Source organism: Acartia tonsa, chromosome 5, assembly GCF_053477335.1.
Source record: "Acartia tonsa isolate MP-2025a chromosome 5, ASM5347733v1, whole genome shotgun sequence".
In the NCBI taxonomy this organism is placed as follows: domain Eukaryota; kingdom Metazoa; phylum Arthropoda; class Copepoda; order Calanoida; family Acartiidae; genus Acartia; species Acartia tonsa.
The window spans coordinates 10,910,209-10,926,766 of NC_137264.1; the positions used below are offsets into that span (position 1 = coordinate 10,910,209).

Here is a 16,558-nt window from a genome sequence, read left to right on the forward strand (position 1 = left end):
TTGCTGTTGCATTTAAAGTTTTGCTACCTAGCTTGTTAATGCTGCAATACTAATAGATATTTAATATTTCATTCTTCAATGTATATTTTAGGAAGGGTAGAAATAGACCTTGATATCAAAGAAGAAATTACCGAGTTGGTTGTGAACGCTCATGCCTTTACAGACCTTTCAGTACTACATCTTATCAAACTTGGAAATATACAGGGAATAATGGATAAGTTATTTGGCTGTAAGAATAGTCCTATTAGCTCACGGTTTAAAGCTTATTTGATTACTTGTTTTAACTAATGATCGTAACATTCAGGTTTGAATAAGCAATTTTGGATACAATATTTTAAAGCATAGTTCTAATGTTTTAATTTAGATTTGTGCTATTTTGGTAATTTTTCACTTGCTAAAGATTTAAAATACAATTTAGGTTCCTGAATTCAATTGCAAACTCCTAGCTTCAAGATTTTCTATGGGATACAGCGTGTATTTTTTAAAAGCTTATCATCTATGTACTAAAAAATCATGACAAAATACCCATCATTTGACTTATCCTTTTATTCCTGACAATCTATAGAATACTACGACAGAAGTTAGCTCCTCAATATTGCAACATGAAGGACTCAAACCAGTGGTCAAGAGTAATGTTCAAGTTGAACAAGTGACTGACTCAAATAAGAGGTAAATACAAAACAAAAATATCACATTTAATTTTGAATGTCTTAATTGGTTTACAATCCAAGTACAGGATGAGTCAGAAAAAAAAATGAGTTTTCCGATTTTCTGATACAACCAATAGGAATATAGAAAAAACAATTATAGGTTCTTGTTCTCTATAAAAATATACATTAAACTTAGAAAAGGTGTTTTTGAATATCTCTGAAAACAACGGCGCTTTTTAGAGCATAAAGATTTCAAAAAGTGTGTGTGATGACTTTTTCGGCCATTATTTTGTACTTTTTAGGTTGATTGATTGATTGATTAGCCATAGTTTCTTAGGGTTTGGACCTAAGTAGTCATGGAGTAGGCTGAGACACTTTTGTATAGCCACTAGGGCTATCAAGCTCAACGTTCAAGCACGTTATGACTTGACCCGCTATCTCATGAGAGCTACTCATGCGACCGTGGCTCAACACGTAGCGCATCCGCTCGTCGTCGGGAAGGTGTTAGGTTCGAATCTCGGTCCGACACCGCGTCATAACTAAAGACGTTAAAAATGGTTCCCACTGCTACTATGTCAGATGCGCGACGTAAATAGTTAGTGTGGGGGGAATGCCTTGGCCCCAAACAGGCGCAACTCATTACCATGCACAGTTAGGACTTCTCAGACAAAGGTCGTGCATCACAGAGAGTTGGTTGTCTGTAATGTACTGTACCACGGGTATGAGGTGATGGACCAAGAGTCTGGCCTTGAGTTGACAAGTTGACTGTTCAGTCCAGGTGCAACTCACCCATACGACATTAGCAACATAGGGTTTGGACCTAAGTAGTCATGGAGTAGGCTGAGACACTTTTGTATAGCCACTAGGGCTATCAAGCTCAACGTTCAAGCACATTATGACTTGACCCGCTATCTCATGAGAGCTACTCATTATTACCTCACCCTCGCCGAGTATGGCAGGTGTCCCAAATTAAGTCAACGTAATGAATGACGCTCTCCGCAGAGGAGCTTGGGATAAGGGTTGTACTGATATTATGTACGTGACTATTAAGTATCCAAACTTACTCAATAATCCCCTTCTTACACAACCAGGGGAAGTTGCGTGAATGTATTCAATTCGAGTTGCCACATGGGGACTAGAACTCGAACTCTCATCACCGTAACTCAGTGCGTTACCACTGAGCTACGACGCCCCTTTTGTACTTTTTAGGTAGATTTATTTATAATAAAAAATGTCTACCATTCTAAAAAGATAAACAAACATATTTTTTGATTATTAAAATTTTTATTCAACAGATTGTAAATATTTAACATCTTAAAATACAATTTATTTAAATCAAATTATCACATTATAAATCAAACGTTTTGTTGTAATCTATTGTTAAGATTTAATACCCCATGACCGGAAAACCAGCTCATGACCGGAAATATTTCATCTTGTTACCTAAATTCCTTCCCCCTCCCCCTGAATTTCCTCTATATTTGGTGCAAGACTGGATTTAATCTCCAAAATCTTCGCCCCCTTTTGACAAATTATACTTGTGTGTTATTATCCATCATAATAACTTCATTTAAATAGGGTAGGGTTTCTAAAAGGCATTTTTATTTTAAAAATTCAAACCTTGATAACTTTTTTATCTTGAGAAATTTTTTTGTCAAATAAAATTTTTTTTTTTCTTTTTACTATAAGCTACATTATTATAGAAGATTCTTTTAAACCACATGCATCACAATCAAGAAATATGAAAAAATGACAAATTGCAGTATTCTAAAAATGCTTTTGTGAGAAGCCAAAAAGCATTTCACCTTTAAAATTCATTAAAGTACTTTTCTTAGACCTTTTTCTAAATAAATATTGAAATTTTTAGATTTTTTAATACAAAAAAGATGAGTTATTTTAATTTTTTTATCAACATTTTTCACACAAGGCATTTTTTGACACCATACACCTATCATAGAGGCCGCATTTTTAGAGATAATGAAAAACACCTTTTACAAGTTTGATGTGCTTTTGTTCAGAGAACAAGGACATATAATTATTTTTTTCTGTATTCCTTCTGGTTGTTTCTGAAAATCGGAAAACTCAGTTTTTTTCTGACTCACCCTGTATATGTATAGATTATTTTTCCTTTTCTTAATATGCAAGTCTTTACTGTTTTCCTGAAAAGTTATGTTTAGCATCTTATTATCTCCATTTTTATATCCACGGAAAGCTGTTTGATTTTATTATACGCCTCGATAAATATCTAATCTTGATTAGGAGAAGATCAGAAGAACCTGAAGAGTTTACACCAGTAGTTGCCAAGAAATCAAGGCCTGCAGGACCTGGCAGGTTCAGGAAACAACGAACCAGGTTAGTTTTGATAGAAGTAACACAACGCAACAAATTGGGTCATCTTTTTCGCGTATTTTTTTTTTGGTTAAGTTGTGTGTTATCCTTAAGTCAAACTGTTTTACTGAAAGGTTACACACAACTTGACGGAAAATACGCGAAAAAAAGACAATCTTTGTTTTGTAATGTTTATTTAACTTGAGCTTTAATTCTGTATTGTTTTCTTTAAAGTAAATATACTAACTTGGTCCGTCCGACCGTATGCTACCTACAAATGGGAAAAATAAGTTTTTTTATATGCTTCTATCAAAGATAGAAGTGTGAAATTTTGTGGAGATATTCCTATGTAAAAAGCCCTTATTCTTTTAACCAATTTTATCTGACCATAACGCTCATGTAGAAATTAAATTAGTGTTAAAAGTTAAAAGGCCCTTTTTAAAATATTTTTGTAAAAATATTAATTTTGCTGGCAGAAAGAATTAATATTTGTTCAGTGAATCTAAAAAATCCGCGGGCAGTGATTCAGACACAAGCACCAAATCCCCCTCTCCTCCACCACCTCAACCACAACCCCCCAAGGATAACACGGCTGACAAAGCAGCAGTTGTTGAAAAGAAGAAAGAACCCGAGGTTCCCAACGATAATGTGAAGGCTGGCACTAGTGGAGGTAATGTTGATAATTTTGTTGACAAAGGGGGGGGGGGGGGGGGTTAATGCAATTATCTCGTAATCAGTGATTAAATGGCACTTAGAATTCGAATTTCGATATGAACTTTTGCATGAGTAATCCTTGGTAGGTCTATTTTTCCTAAATCGAACAAAAAATTCGAAAAGTAACGGCTGGCGGCTGGCGGCTCAGCCATTTTGCCATTTTTTGGATATCTATATTGCAAATTAGTCACGAAACCTATCTCCACATAATACTCTTTTCCACTCCAAAACGCTATCAAACGGTTTTAGACGGTAGCTGTTGGTACTAGAAGTTTTAAAAATGGTTATTGCTATCATTCAATATGAATTAAACCAAAAATATGTTTTAAAAAGTTGATTCCTACGTAATTGATAATGAATTTACCCTGAAAATAGGCAAAAAACGGCTAAACGGCTGAGCCGTCAGCTGTTACTTTTCCAACTTTTTGTTTAATTTAGGGAAAATAGACCTACCAAGGCCAGGATTACTCATGCAAAAGTTCAGATCGAAATTCGAATTCTAAGTGCCATTTAATCACTGATTACGAGATGGTTGCATTACCCCCCCCCCCCCCTCCCCCTTTTTATTGGTGTTGGGAATAACTTTAGTGACTTTTTAATGACTAAAAGCACTGTGCCAAAAAATTATGCAAGTTGTTCTATATTAATGTTTTCCTTATTGCAAAGGTCTATATTTCACACTCCAAATCGTATATTTGTTAAAGATTCCCCTACTATTTAAGGTTTGTTATTGTTGCGAAGTGAATGGACCGGACCCTCTGATGAGTCTAGTGATGAGGAAGATTATGCCAGACAAAGATTTATAGAAGGAAAGAACACTCTTCATATTTTCCAGGGATCTTAAGGGATAAGACAATGGATGATAAAATAATAAACATCACCGATGATGATAAACCTAATTACCAATGAAAATTCAATAAAAGAATTTAATGAACGTATGATTGAATATTTTTATAAAACATTGGGCACGAGTGTAAATTACAGTCTGTTGTACCTCCCTTAATTTTTAATAGTTATGGGTTGTGTATTTTTGTCTAATATATGCACTGCACCAGTGCACAAGCTCTATAAGCTTCTTTTTAGACAAAACTAGATTTCACTTTACTGTTATTTTAATAAACTCAGTTTAAAAATTTTATCTTTTGTTTCTGAAATCTTTTGCTGTTTATCTGATAAAATGTAAAAAATTTAAAGTTTTTAAATATTAAAAGTTGTAAGTAAAGTTTTTTTTGTCTAAAGATTAAGATCTCAATATCTGCTGAAATGATTGAGTTCTCTATTTTAGGTAAACTTCACATAGGTCCTGTGATGGTTTTAGACTTTTTTAATTTGATATTTAAGTCTTGTGATGGTTTTAGGTTATTTTTCTAGCCCTTATCAGCCCCTTTGAATGCAGAGCCTCTTGATGCTGGGGGCACAGCCGCTATTATTATTATAAAAAGATGAATTGTAAATATGGGCAATTATAAATGCAAATATTGAACCATTAAAAATCCCTGAAAATATAAGAGTGTATTTCTGTGTTAGAAGATGAGGAAAGACAATCTGAGGAGAATGAGAATGAGGAAGACATTTACAACGAGGAAGACGACAATGACAGGAGAAGTTGGAGTAGGAGCCGCAGCAGGAGTAGGAGTAGGACATACAGTGAGGTGTCAGACAGGTGGGTTTTTAATCTGCAGTAGGGGTAATATTGTTTATCATATTTTTGACAGAAGAAGTTTGATTAGGAGCCGCAGTAGTAGTAGGACATACAGTCAGGTGTCAGACAGGTGGCTATTTCACAGTGAGGTGTCAGACAGGTGGCTATTTCACAGGGAGGAAGGGGACATTGGACTGCAAAATTTGCTGGTCCCCAACGTGTTGTACACGTTGGCATAACAAATTTTGTGGACCATTATTAAATCTTGATTAGGTTGTACAAACTAACAGTGTCAAAAGTTTCCTTTTAATAATTTTGAGTTACTAAAGATTTTATTTAATTTTGTGTATCATTATTAGGGTTGGCAATCTGTTTCCGAATCCGGGATCCGCCCAATATGGCAAATTTTGAAATCCGAATCCGGAATCTGTTTTTATAGTGGATTCAGATTCTTAATTGGTAGGCTAAAATTAGCGTCTTGGGTTTTTTCTATCAACTCCCATTTTTAGAAGGCAAAGATTATCATCATTATATATAATATCTTTTAAAATCTGGTTCGATGCTCGGAAGTGAATTATAGACAGGGTTGGCATAAAAAAACCAAGTAAAAAACCCAAGTTGGGTTTTATTGGTTTTTTTTAACTCAAAAAAACTCAAAAAAAACCGGGTTTTTTAAAAATGTACTTTTTGTCGATAATGTTAACTCTATTTTGACTCATAAGGAGTACTATTTTCAAACAAACAATAGAAATTATAAAAACATTTTATTTTAACTATTGTATAACTGCATTTTAACTGATTATTTTTATATACAAGTAACGGAATGTCTATCTATATGTACCAAAATAACTCCCTAACCACTGAACCGATATGGTTCTCAATTACAATTAGCTTCTCACGGGTTCGTTGAAGATTTTTAACTACTTTGGGGGGGGGGGGCGGGGCAGATTTCTCTTAGGAGATTTGTGGTGCCCTCCCCCAAAATTGAAATAAACCTTTCCTGGACCTATGAAAAGCTACCCTGTACAGGAGAACCATACCGATTAAGCGGTTAGCGAGATCCTATGGTACAGACAAACATCCTGTTACTTTAAAAATTATTTAACCTTATATCTTAAAATTCCTAGGTAATAATCTTTAGAAAACAATAAAACCCAAAAAAAACGGATTATATTAATAAAACCCGGGTTTTATTAATAAAACCCAATGGGTTGGGTTATTTAAAAAAACGGGTTTTTACCAACCCTGATTATAGAGAACACCAAGAACATTAATTTTTAGGGCATATGTAGCACCTTAAATTTTTAATTTAAAAAAAAAGCCTTTTAAAATATTGCTAGAATCCGGAATCCGCGGGAATCCGCCATTTTTTGGACGGAATCTGAATCCGGTCCAAAAATTTGACGGATTGCCATCCCTAATCATTATTGAGGGTTGTATAATATTGATTATAGTCCATTGTCTTATCCATAAAGATTCATGGTATTTTATGATCATATTTAGCTTATCGATTATTATATACCTATGCCAACTCATTTTCTATATTAAGTCAAAATATTGATAAACTTATAACTTTCTGTCCATCCTGAATTTAGATTATCTATCTATTTATCTTGCTATATAGACCTGACGATGAAGGTGGTTACGTGCTGTCCAGTGATGAGAGTGAGACCAATGTTGATAAAGTTGTTGATGATGTTTGTTATGTCGGCGACGAAGATGATTCTGATGACGTCATGCAGGTCAGTTTTAGTAGAGAGAGGGGACAATGGGCTCTGTATTACACTAGTCCCCAAAGTTTTATGTTAACATTTTTTTACATGTTGGCTTAACAACTTTCAGGAATTTGATTGGTTGATCCATTTAGTGAAGTGTTCAAACGTTTCAACTACTAATTTTAATCTGTAGAAGTACATCCCCCATTATTGGGGATGTACATCAATTTATCGGTCATTGTCTTATCCCTTTAGATCCCTTAGTTTTAGCCACTTGTATTGCCCAGGGAGGGAAAGGACATTGGACTCTAAATGAATACTGGTACCTTAAGTTTTGTAAACACGCTCTGGGTAATTTATTAAATCTTGATTGGTTGGTTCAAACTAGAATTGTCTAATTTTTTCATCAACCATACATTATAGTCTACAAAAGGGTAATTTTGTTTTTTTATTATTGGGATGTACATTGTAATATACATTTATGTACACAATGGTGAATGAATATTTATTCAACCACCTTTTTGAAAAACTACTCAACATTTACAACCCCTTTATCTATTTTCATCAACTATCAAACGCAGAATTGTACTCTCAACTTATTATTAGGTTGACGGTGCATTTGATACTGAAGGAACAGAAGAAAGTGAAGGTGATGGTAACTCTTCCTCTAGTAGTAGTGACGAGAATAGTGACAAAGTTGATAAGGATAAAGATACTGATGCTGAAAAACAAGGAATATTTTCATTTCATTACAGATTTTTTGAATTTTAAAAATTTTTAGTCACAAAATATCTAGCATTTCAAAGTTTTATTCATATAATTATAAAACCATATTGAAACAAAAAAATTTTAATCGATATAAGGATATTAAAAACAACCCCCTAGTAAATTCACCAAAAAACATTTAGAATCATTTCTGGAAGGTGCTTCTTAGAATCAGTTGCTCTAATAAAAATCATAAAATTAATAGCAGTTTTTTAGCCCGGGCCTTTGACCCCTCGGTTCTAACAAAAGTGGTTTTTTTAATCTTATATTTTTTTAATTTGATATCCGCGGAAAGCTGTCTAATTCTATGATACTATGCTATAGGTAACTATTCCTAAAAAAATAAATGAAAAATCCTATTAGAACCAGAAGAGATAGACAATAAATCATCTAATGAAAATCCCGCAGAAAATATTGAAGAAGATAAAGCATTAAATCTTCAATTGGACGAGGATAACATGGAAAATAATAAACAGATGGATGAAAGCAGTAATCATAGTCAACAAAGGAATTATTAGGAACCTATTTATTTTTTAAAAATCGTTTGGATTCTAAGTCCTTAAAGTATCCAAAGCCTTGAAAGGAGATTGTCAGGGATATTAAGTGACAAGACAATGGATGTACATCACCAATGATGATCACATGCTAAATTACCCCTTCTGTAGATTAAAATTATTGGTTGACAAATTTGGATTATTTATTTTAGAACCAACCAATCTTAAATTCAATAAAAGTGCCCAAAGTTTATGAACTAATGGATAAGATAACTTTGGGTTCAGCTTATTTTACTACAGTTTAATATTTCCTCTTTCCTTAAATGAAAATAAATAATTATCCTAATTAAACATTGAATGATAGTGCGCCTGTATCTGAAACATTGGAGGATAAAGAAGAAACTATAACAACTGTTGCTAGCATACTAGAAGAAGAAGGTAGGAATAATGACATAATTGCAGGGATCTAAAGGGATAAGACAATAGCCTATAAAGTGATGTACATCCCCAATGATGATACACAAAATTATCCCTTGTGTAGATTAAAAGTAGTAGTTGAAACGTTTGAATACTCAACCTAATTTATCTTATCAAGCAATCAAAATTCACTAAAATCCCAATAGTTGTTAAGCCAACTAATAAAAAAAAACCCTTTGGGGAATATGGTGTAATAAATTATAATAGCCCATTGTCCTCTCCCTCCCTGCTTAATTAGAAGTACAATCACTAATATTCTTTCCAGTATGGCTTCTAAACTGATCAATTTTCGCAGGATTAGTACCGGTTTTCCACCATACCAAAAAGATAATAAACAGCATCGTATTATAGATTATTTTCTACGAATATTGAACTGAAAAATCATAAAATTAATACCAGTTTTGTTAGCCCGGACTGCAGGGCTAAAAACCTAGTTTTATCTTTTGATTTTTCATTTTGATATCCGCGGAAAGCTGTCTATAATACGGTGCTATAAATAACTATTTTAACACTTTTCATTAAAGACCTCTAAAACAGTGGTCGTCAAGAATTTTGTTTGTCTGTTTGTCATGCTTAATAAATTTGAAATCTTAGCTCCTTTTCTAGGTATCTCTTTTGGACTATAACAAAAGAAAAAAGCTGTTTTTATTCATTCAAAAAGTAGTCGTCTTTTCTAAGTCTGTATAAAAGATTTGAGGAATATCTCCGTTTAAAATTTTTTAAAATTTTGTTTAGCCATGAGATAAATCTAAAATTCTTTTAATTTCGGTCGTTTTGATCACATAAAAAAGGTTTCTGTAATTTTGAGTATCTAAGCTATTTGCCGTTGAATTTATATTTTTTTTGAGTATTTAAATTCTTATTTCTTTATTTGTTTGTTAAGAAGGTGATGAAAACATTGTTGATGATGAGAAATGTAATGAAGACATTGAGGAAGAGAAAGATACTCTTGACGATGAGGGAGATGGGGTCAACAATGATAGGGAATGCTCAGGTATGATAAATCATATTGATTTCATATGGATAATAACCAGTTCTAACTTTTAAAACGTGATAAAACAAACCGTGTGACATTTTCGAAATTATCCACGATGATAAGATTAATCCTTAGAAGGAGCCAATAAATATGGGATTATTAATGCTTTAAATTTTTGCCGTAAGATTAAGCTTCATTACACTAATTTCAAAAAATAAATGATTTAGATGAAGATATGCAAAGAGATATCCTGGAAGAGGTTGATAATCCTGAGAAGGAAGAAAATATTGATGAAAATGATCATGAAGTTGATAATCCTGAAAAAGATAATATTGACGAAAATGATCCTGACATTGACAACCCTGAAAGTCCAGAGCTGGACATGAAAACGCCTGAAATACCGGATCAGGAACAGATATTCAAAATATATTATTATGCACTAGCGACCTCTTGGGGCACTTGAGTTAAGATGGGAGTGGGGAGTCGAAACTCTACTTCAGATTTTAGTCGAAAGGGAAACTTTTTTTAAGGGGGCGGGGTGGGGTTGGTATTATTTTCTTGTGTCCAATTTGATTGGGACCCTCCCCTAAAATATTTAATATTTATGAACCTTTCCTGGATCTATAACTAGCTTTACTGTAAATCATATCGGTTAAGTTCTGAATGCGATCCTTTGCATACAAATATCCTGTTAATTTTAAATAAAAAAGATCTATTCATTTACTCGTTTCATATTGATTTGCCTGCAATTGTACAATATTTTGAATTTTTGGTTTAGGAGCTTGAAATTGCCTCAATCAAATTTCTAAGAGACAAACAAGTTGTCGTAATCAAGGAAAATAAGTTGGCTTTAAGTTTTTGGAAATTGTTTATTTAATAAAGAGAATATATAGTTAAAATATAAGTTGACCTTCTCTATAATTGTGGTTTGTCCACTTGTCAGTCCATGATTTCTGGCAATCTTCTTTTTTTTCCTTTGAAATCTCTGACCACTGAACAAATTGAGTACATGTTTTATAAATTACAAAGCACGAATTTTCAATTCTGAGCACTTAAAGGTAACTTATTCTATCAACAGACTACAGAAAATATTCAAGCTGGAAAATATAAACTGGCCTTCCAGTTTTCTGGAGACCTGGACGACTCGCTCAGAGGATTCTACAGAACAAAGCATGTTGTCAATGGAGAGGTCAGCTTGATTTAATGGTGTATTTAACGTTTAAAATGTGGTTGGGCAATGTTAGCCCCTCTCTGTCCTTATTTGGATGTGAATAAAAATAAGGGGCAGGGGGAGGGTATAGTTTTCGTTTGTTTAATACTTAAGGTTAGGTTATATTGGGTACTGGGTAACCCTGCAGGATTAGGGGCTTCTCAAGGATCTGCAAATGTTAAGCAATATATTATAATTTATATATACAACATTCGGTTGAAGCATTAGGTATATTTTTTCTTTCACTTTGCAATATTTATGCTGAAAGCCTGAATTTATAAAAAAAATTTGTTATATTGAAATGGATATTATGAATATTCAATTTATAGATCAAAATTGCATTTATGTTTAGTCTAAATGGGGCGCCGCCTGTCATTTTGAGGCCACGGGTGCCAGAAAATGTTTTCCCTGCATGGACCAACCTGAATTCAGATCCACATTTGACATCTCTGTCAAGCGACCAAATCATCATGTTGAGGTACGTTGTAAATAATGTTGCTGTGGTTAGCCATAATCACTAATCAGGGACATTGTATTGTAAATTGCACTGGTCCTAAAATTTTATTAACACATTATCTATTTGTGGGCTAAAAAATTTAGGTACTCTTATTGAATTTTTGTTTGTTGTTTCAAACTAGTGTCCAAACTTTTCAACCAATAATTACAATCTATATAAGGGGTAATTTTGTTTATTATCATGACAATGTTGACACTCATAAAGAATGAAAAAGGTTGATAAAAAAAAAACATTTTTGATTAAAAAATAATACGGAATAATGTACGGATCGACAAACGGACAAAAGTAATAAAAATAGATTAAAACCATCGAAACTTTAGGTTTTGTCAAACATGCCGTGTCAAGAAGAAACTGAGGAAATAATAAAGTTTAAACGAACTCCGAACATGCCAACATACCTTATCTGCCTGGTCATCGGGTACTACGACAGTATTTCTAGGTAAGTGTAGAATTAGTAGCGCATCTTCTCTATAAATAAGAAATAATTGTACGTCAGACCAACATATTGAGATTTTTAAGCAACAGACTTTAATTTCCTGATTTAAAATCTGATTGTAAAATATTAAATAGGACTATAATTCTATAATTTCAAAATTGGTAAAAACTGCTATCATGATCTTGTTATTACTTATTTTTATGAAAAATCTTCTAAATCTTATAATACAGTAAATTGATCTCTGTGTGTCTGTCTGTACCGAAGAATCTTACTAACTGCTGAACCGATAAGGTTCTACTTTACAGTATAGCTTCTCATAGGTACTGGGAAGCATCATAGCTAATTAGGAAGAGGGTAACACCGCCCTCAAAAAATAAATCGCTAAAAAAATAAAACAAAAAATTCGCCTTGCGGAATTTTTTTGGTAAACAGCTGATCTTACCTAGATTGAAAAGAAGATATTTTCTCGTATTCATTCGAATCCGGTGGATAGGAACCGGTTCTCCGGCACCTCGGGGCTAAAAAAACTAGTTTTAATCCTATAATTGTACATTCTATATCCGCGGAAAGCCGTTTATAATACGATACGAGAAATAACTATTATTTGTCCATAGAGGCCCCTAAGGGCGTAACCGCTAGTAATCAAATAAATAATCAAAAGTTACTCTTCTATTGATATTTGTTTTAGGAAAACTGAATCTGGCGTAAGAATATCCGCATACACTCAAGTGGGTCAAATCATACAGGTTCTTATATTTATTACTTTTATGTTAGTATTATACCTATTCATATTTAAAAAATGAATGAACATTGACTGTAAATCACATTGATACCCAAAATTCATTGGAACTAAAACTGAGGATACTTGTATGAATTTTGTTTTGTTGGTTGTATTGTCCAAACTTTTTAACAAATAACTTTTACCTCACAAAAGGGGTAATTTTGTTTTTCATTATTAAGAATGTACACCAACGTATCGCCCATTGTCTTATCCCTTAATATCCCTGAATTTAATGAAATTGAATATTTATGATCTTTACTTTCTTAGGCTGAGTATGCATTGGATATTGCAACGAAAGCACTGAAATTCTATCAAGATTTCTTTAATGTAAACTACACACTACCAAAGGTATGATAATAGACAGATAGATAGTTATGATATCTATCTATCTTTCTATGCATTAGATATTGCCACGAAAGCACTGAAATTCTATCAAGATTTCTTTAATGTAAACTACACACTACCAAAGGTAAGATAATAGACAGATAAATAGTTATAATATCTATCTATCTATTTATGCATTGGATATTGCCACGAAAGCCCTGCAATTCTGTCAAGATTTCTTTAATGTAAACTTCACATTGCCAAAGGTAAGATGATAAATAGATAAATAGTTACAATATCTATCTATGCATTGGATATTGCCACGAAATCACTGAAATTCTATCAAGATTTCTTTAATGTAAACTACACACTGCCAAAGGTAAGATTAAAATGCTTTTAAAGAAACACAGTTATGAAACAGGGAAAGTTAGGTATTTTTTTAGGCTTTAAAAATATAGGATATAAAGAACACTAAATTACTCTAGGTTCATTTCAGGTCTACCAGTTTTTATACAGCTATCGGCTACGCCTATTTTATTTTAGAGAAGGTAGAGGGGTTCGATGTCTTTTAAGGGGTGATTTCTCACGATCTTATTTGGGTACGTCTGACCTTTGGAAAGCTTCACTGTAAAAGAGAGTTATAATGGCATTAATTTAGTTTATTTTCTAACCTGTAAATCGTGTTTAAGTTTGCGTTTTTTTTTTATTTTAAGAATTTTAAGCTTTTTAAAAATTTTCTTGTAAATAATTTTGAACATTTCAGATGGATCTTGTAGCTGTACCTGACTTCTATATTGGTGCCATGGAAAACTGGGGATTATTGACTTTTAGAGAAACTGCACTCCTCTTTCACCCATTGCAATCTACTCTTAGCAGGTGTGATATTCATTGATAAGTTGTTTAGGACAGACCAAGACGATACTTCAATGAAGAAGATATAAGATATTGTTATAAAGCAAGAAACAAGTCTAGATTTAAGTCTTTAAATACGAATTTTATTCAAATGAATATTTGACAATTTTCTTTGAAAAGTTAACAAAGCTTTGACAAGCCCTCATGAAAATTAAAGTAATCCATTGACAATTTTATTTATACTTTTCTTACCTATTCTTTTAATATTAGATCAAAACTTATATTGCTGTGCAGTGTGATAGAAATAAAATTGTCCTTATTTGGTAAACTTTAAGAGCTAACTTGAAAATGATATTTTAGGAGGCAATATGTTGCCATCCTTGTATGCCACGAGATTGCCCACCAGTGGTTTGGCAACCTGGTCTCTGTTGCCTGGTGGGACCAGACCTGGCTCAAGGAAGGATTCGCCACCTGGATCAGTTTTCTGGCCGTGGATTACCTGTTTCCAGGTATAGAAGTTTTCTTGGATCATGGAAAGAATACGAAGTAGCGGGTTTCGTCGTATTTTCTCAGCAGCTTTTCTTCTATTTAACCCTGCGGGCCAATAGAACCTAACCTAAAATAAAAATAAACTATCAAAAGTGTGAAAATACCACGAAACTCGATACTTCGTTTTCTTTCCATGATCTATAAGTTCTTTACAAGAAAACAGGTAGAAGAGCATAATCCTGTGGGGAAATATCCTTAAGACAACAAACTCTTAAATTGAACAAGCTTGAGTTATGTTTATTGTCCGAGGCATTGCCTCTACCCTTATTTTTAACATCATACGCCTCAATGGCATCAAAGTTATATTTTACAGTATTTTTTTTTGGTCTAAGTCTAGATTAAGACTAAAAACATTGCATAGTAGAATTTACTGTGGTATAGTTCATGAATATATGGATGTTTTTACCCTTGATAATTTACATTTTACTTAATTATTTTTTAGAATTTGAATTTACTGTGGTATAGTTCATGAATATATGGATGTTTTTACCCTTGATAATTTATATTTTACTTAATAATTTTTTACAATTTGAACTTACTGTGGTATAGTTCATGAATATATGGATGTTTTTACCCTTGATAATTTATATTTTACTTAATTATTTTTTAGAGTTTGATATATGGTCAGATTTCCTAACTACAGAAATGACAACAGCTTTGAGACTTGATACTTTAGATAGTAGCCATCCCATTCAAGTAAGTTGTATAGTTCATAACAGCATTATTGTAAATTTAAACCACTGCAACGAAAATGATTAGGGATCTTAAGAAATAAGACAAAGTATAATATACATATTTTATCCCCCAATTATGATAAAAAAATTAACCCTTTCTGTTTATTAAAGTCTAAAAAGTTGCTTGTTCTACCTACTAACTTTCAATTCATATTTCTATAAATCTATTTACAAAGATTCTATGGGTTGAATTGCCCTTATACACTAATCTTAGGTTTAATTAATGAATATCTGGATCATGGAAGTAGCGGGGGGCCAATTTTCTAACACTGCGGGTCAATCATTAACATTTTACTTTTCTATCTATTCATTTATCCATCCATCTATCTTCTATCTGTGTAGAGGTACATGATCCTGGACAGATAGATGAAATATTTGACACTATATCCTACAACAATAGTCAATCTATCCATCTTTCTATCCTACAACTATAGTGTATTTATCTATTCTATCTATATATCTATCTAGGTAGAGGTGCATGATCCTGGACAGATAGATGAAATATTTGACACCATATCCTACAACAAAGGCGCCTCAATAATTCACATGCTCTTCCATTGGATTGGGGAATCTGCTTTTCAGGTGTGTTTTACTTTATAGATTTGTTTATTGGACAAATGACATACTTAGCTTATGCATTACGTGATTTATTTGAGGTACTAGCGGTGCGTCCATGCATTTAGGGGGTCCGTATCCAAAGGGGCTAGAAAAAAACCATGGCTTAGAACCATCCCAAGAATCAATCTAAAAATGAAATCTGTTCGATAGTTATTGAGATCTTGATCTTCAGACAAAAAAAAACCTTGAAACTCTATGTAATACTAGTTGCTTCACCCCTAGCCCCTAGGGGAGATGCCAGTAAAATAGCCTTAATCCTACCGAATACGTTGATGAAGCTTCCCTAAAAAGTACTACCAGCATTTTCCGAGAAATTTACCCTCAGATAAAAACCTTACTGTTTTTTTATCGTAAGATTGTGATGGTTTTAGGTTATTTAACTGCCATCTTTCCTAAATACTGGGAGCACTTTTGCTAGTAATTAAAAGTAGTCAATAAAACAACTGTAATAATTTTAAGATAATTCACTCATATTTTTAATTGCTGATAAATATTTTTTGTTTTTGTTTTAAATAAATTCTTTTAAAATTTAATCTTATCATTCAGAGTGGAATGCACAAATATCTGTCAACGCACAGTGGGTCAAGTGCGCGAACAAGTGACCTCTGGTGCGCGCTTGACACGGGTTCGAGTCCGTCTGTGGCTGATGTTATGGACCAATGGACCACATTACAAGGTATAGATTTTTGGAAATATTGCTTACCAGCAATATTTTACCGTGAACTGCAGTAGATCCCAAGGTATTTTACCAAGAATTCTTTTAATTACATTTTTAT

General features: G+C 33.0%; 2 protein-coding genes across 9 annotated transcripts in view; one reads left to right on the forward strand and one right to left on the reverse strand.

Moving 5' to 3' along the window:
• LOC145318738 (uncharacterized) overlaps positions 1 to 16,558 on the reverse strand; it is a 372,001-nt gene that overhangs the window by 66,176 nt on the left and 289,267 nt on the right. The window lies entirely within an intron of this gene.
• The window catches only part of LOC145318726 (puromycin-sensitive aminopeptidase-like), a 34,624-nt gene that overhangs the window by 282 nt on the left and 17,784 nt on the right, over positions 1 to 16,558 (forward strand). For 2 of the 5 annotated variants that reach the window (XM_080160209.1, XM_080160210.1), the window contains exons 2-24: positions 92 to 202; positions 564 to 669; positions 2,910 to 3,002; positions 3,476 to 3,648; positions 4,415 to 4,499; positions 5,218 to 5,355; positions 6,959 to 7,076; positions 7,656 to 7,780; positions 8,176 to 8,320; positions 8,671 to 8,746; positions 9,669 to 9,779; positions 9,989 to 10,168; positions 10,538 to 10,594; positions 10,838 to 10,950; positions 11,324 to 11,449; positions 11,809 to 11,927; positions 12,613 to 12,670; positions 12,973 to 13,053; positions 13,793 to 13,905; positions 14,242 to 14,390; positions 15,041 to 15,126; positions 15,633 to 15,746; positions 16,329 to 16,458. In XM_080160209.1, the coding sequence (XP_080016335.1) occupies positions 92 to 202; positions 564 to 669; positions 2,910 to 3,002; positions 3,476 to 3,648; positions 4,415 to 4,499; positions 5,218 to 5,355; positions 6,959 to 7,076; positions 7,656 to 7,780; positions 8,176 to 8,320; positions 8,671 to 8,746; positions 9,669 to 9,779; positions 9,989 to 10,168; positions 10,538 to 10,594; positions 10,838 to 10,950; positions 11,324 to 11,449; positions 11,809 to 11,927; positions 12,613 to 12,670; positions 12,973 to 13,053; positions 13,793 to 13,905; positions 14,242 to 14,390; positions 15,041 to 15,126; positions 15,633 to 15,746; positions 16,329 to 16,458 (2,607 nt within the window). Of the gene's footprint in view, positions 1 to 91; positions 203 to 563; positions 670 to 2,909; positions 3,003 to 3,475; positions 3,649 to 4,414; positions 4,500 to 5,216; positions 5,356 to 6,958; positions 7,077 to 7,655; positions 7,781 to 8,175; positions 8,321 to 8,670; positions 8,747 to 9,668; positions 9,780 to 9,988; positions 10,169 to 10,537; positions 10,595 to 10,837; positions 10,951 to 11,323; positions 11,450 to 11,808; positions 11,928 to 12,612; positions 12,671 to 12,972; positions 13,054 to 13,792; positions 13,906 to 14,241; positions 14,391 to 15,040; positions 15,127 to 15,632; positions 15,747 to 16,328; positions 16,459 to 16,558 lie in introns of all 5 variants that reach the window. The other 3 variants (XM_080160212.1, XM_080160211.1, XM_080160213.1) reach the window with 3 other exon arrangements.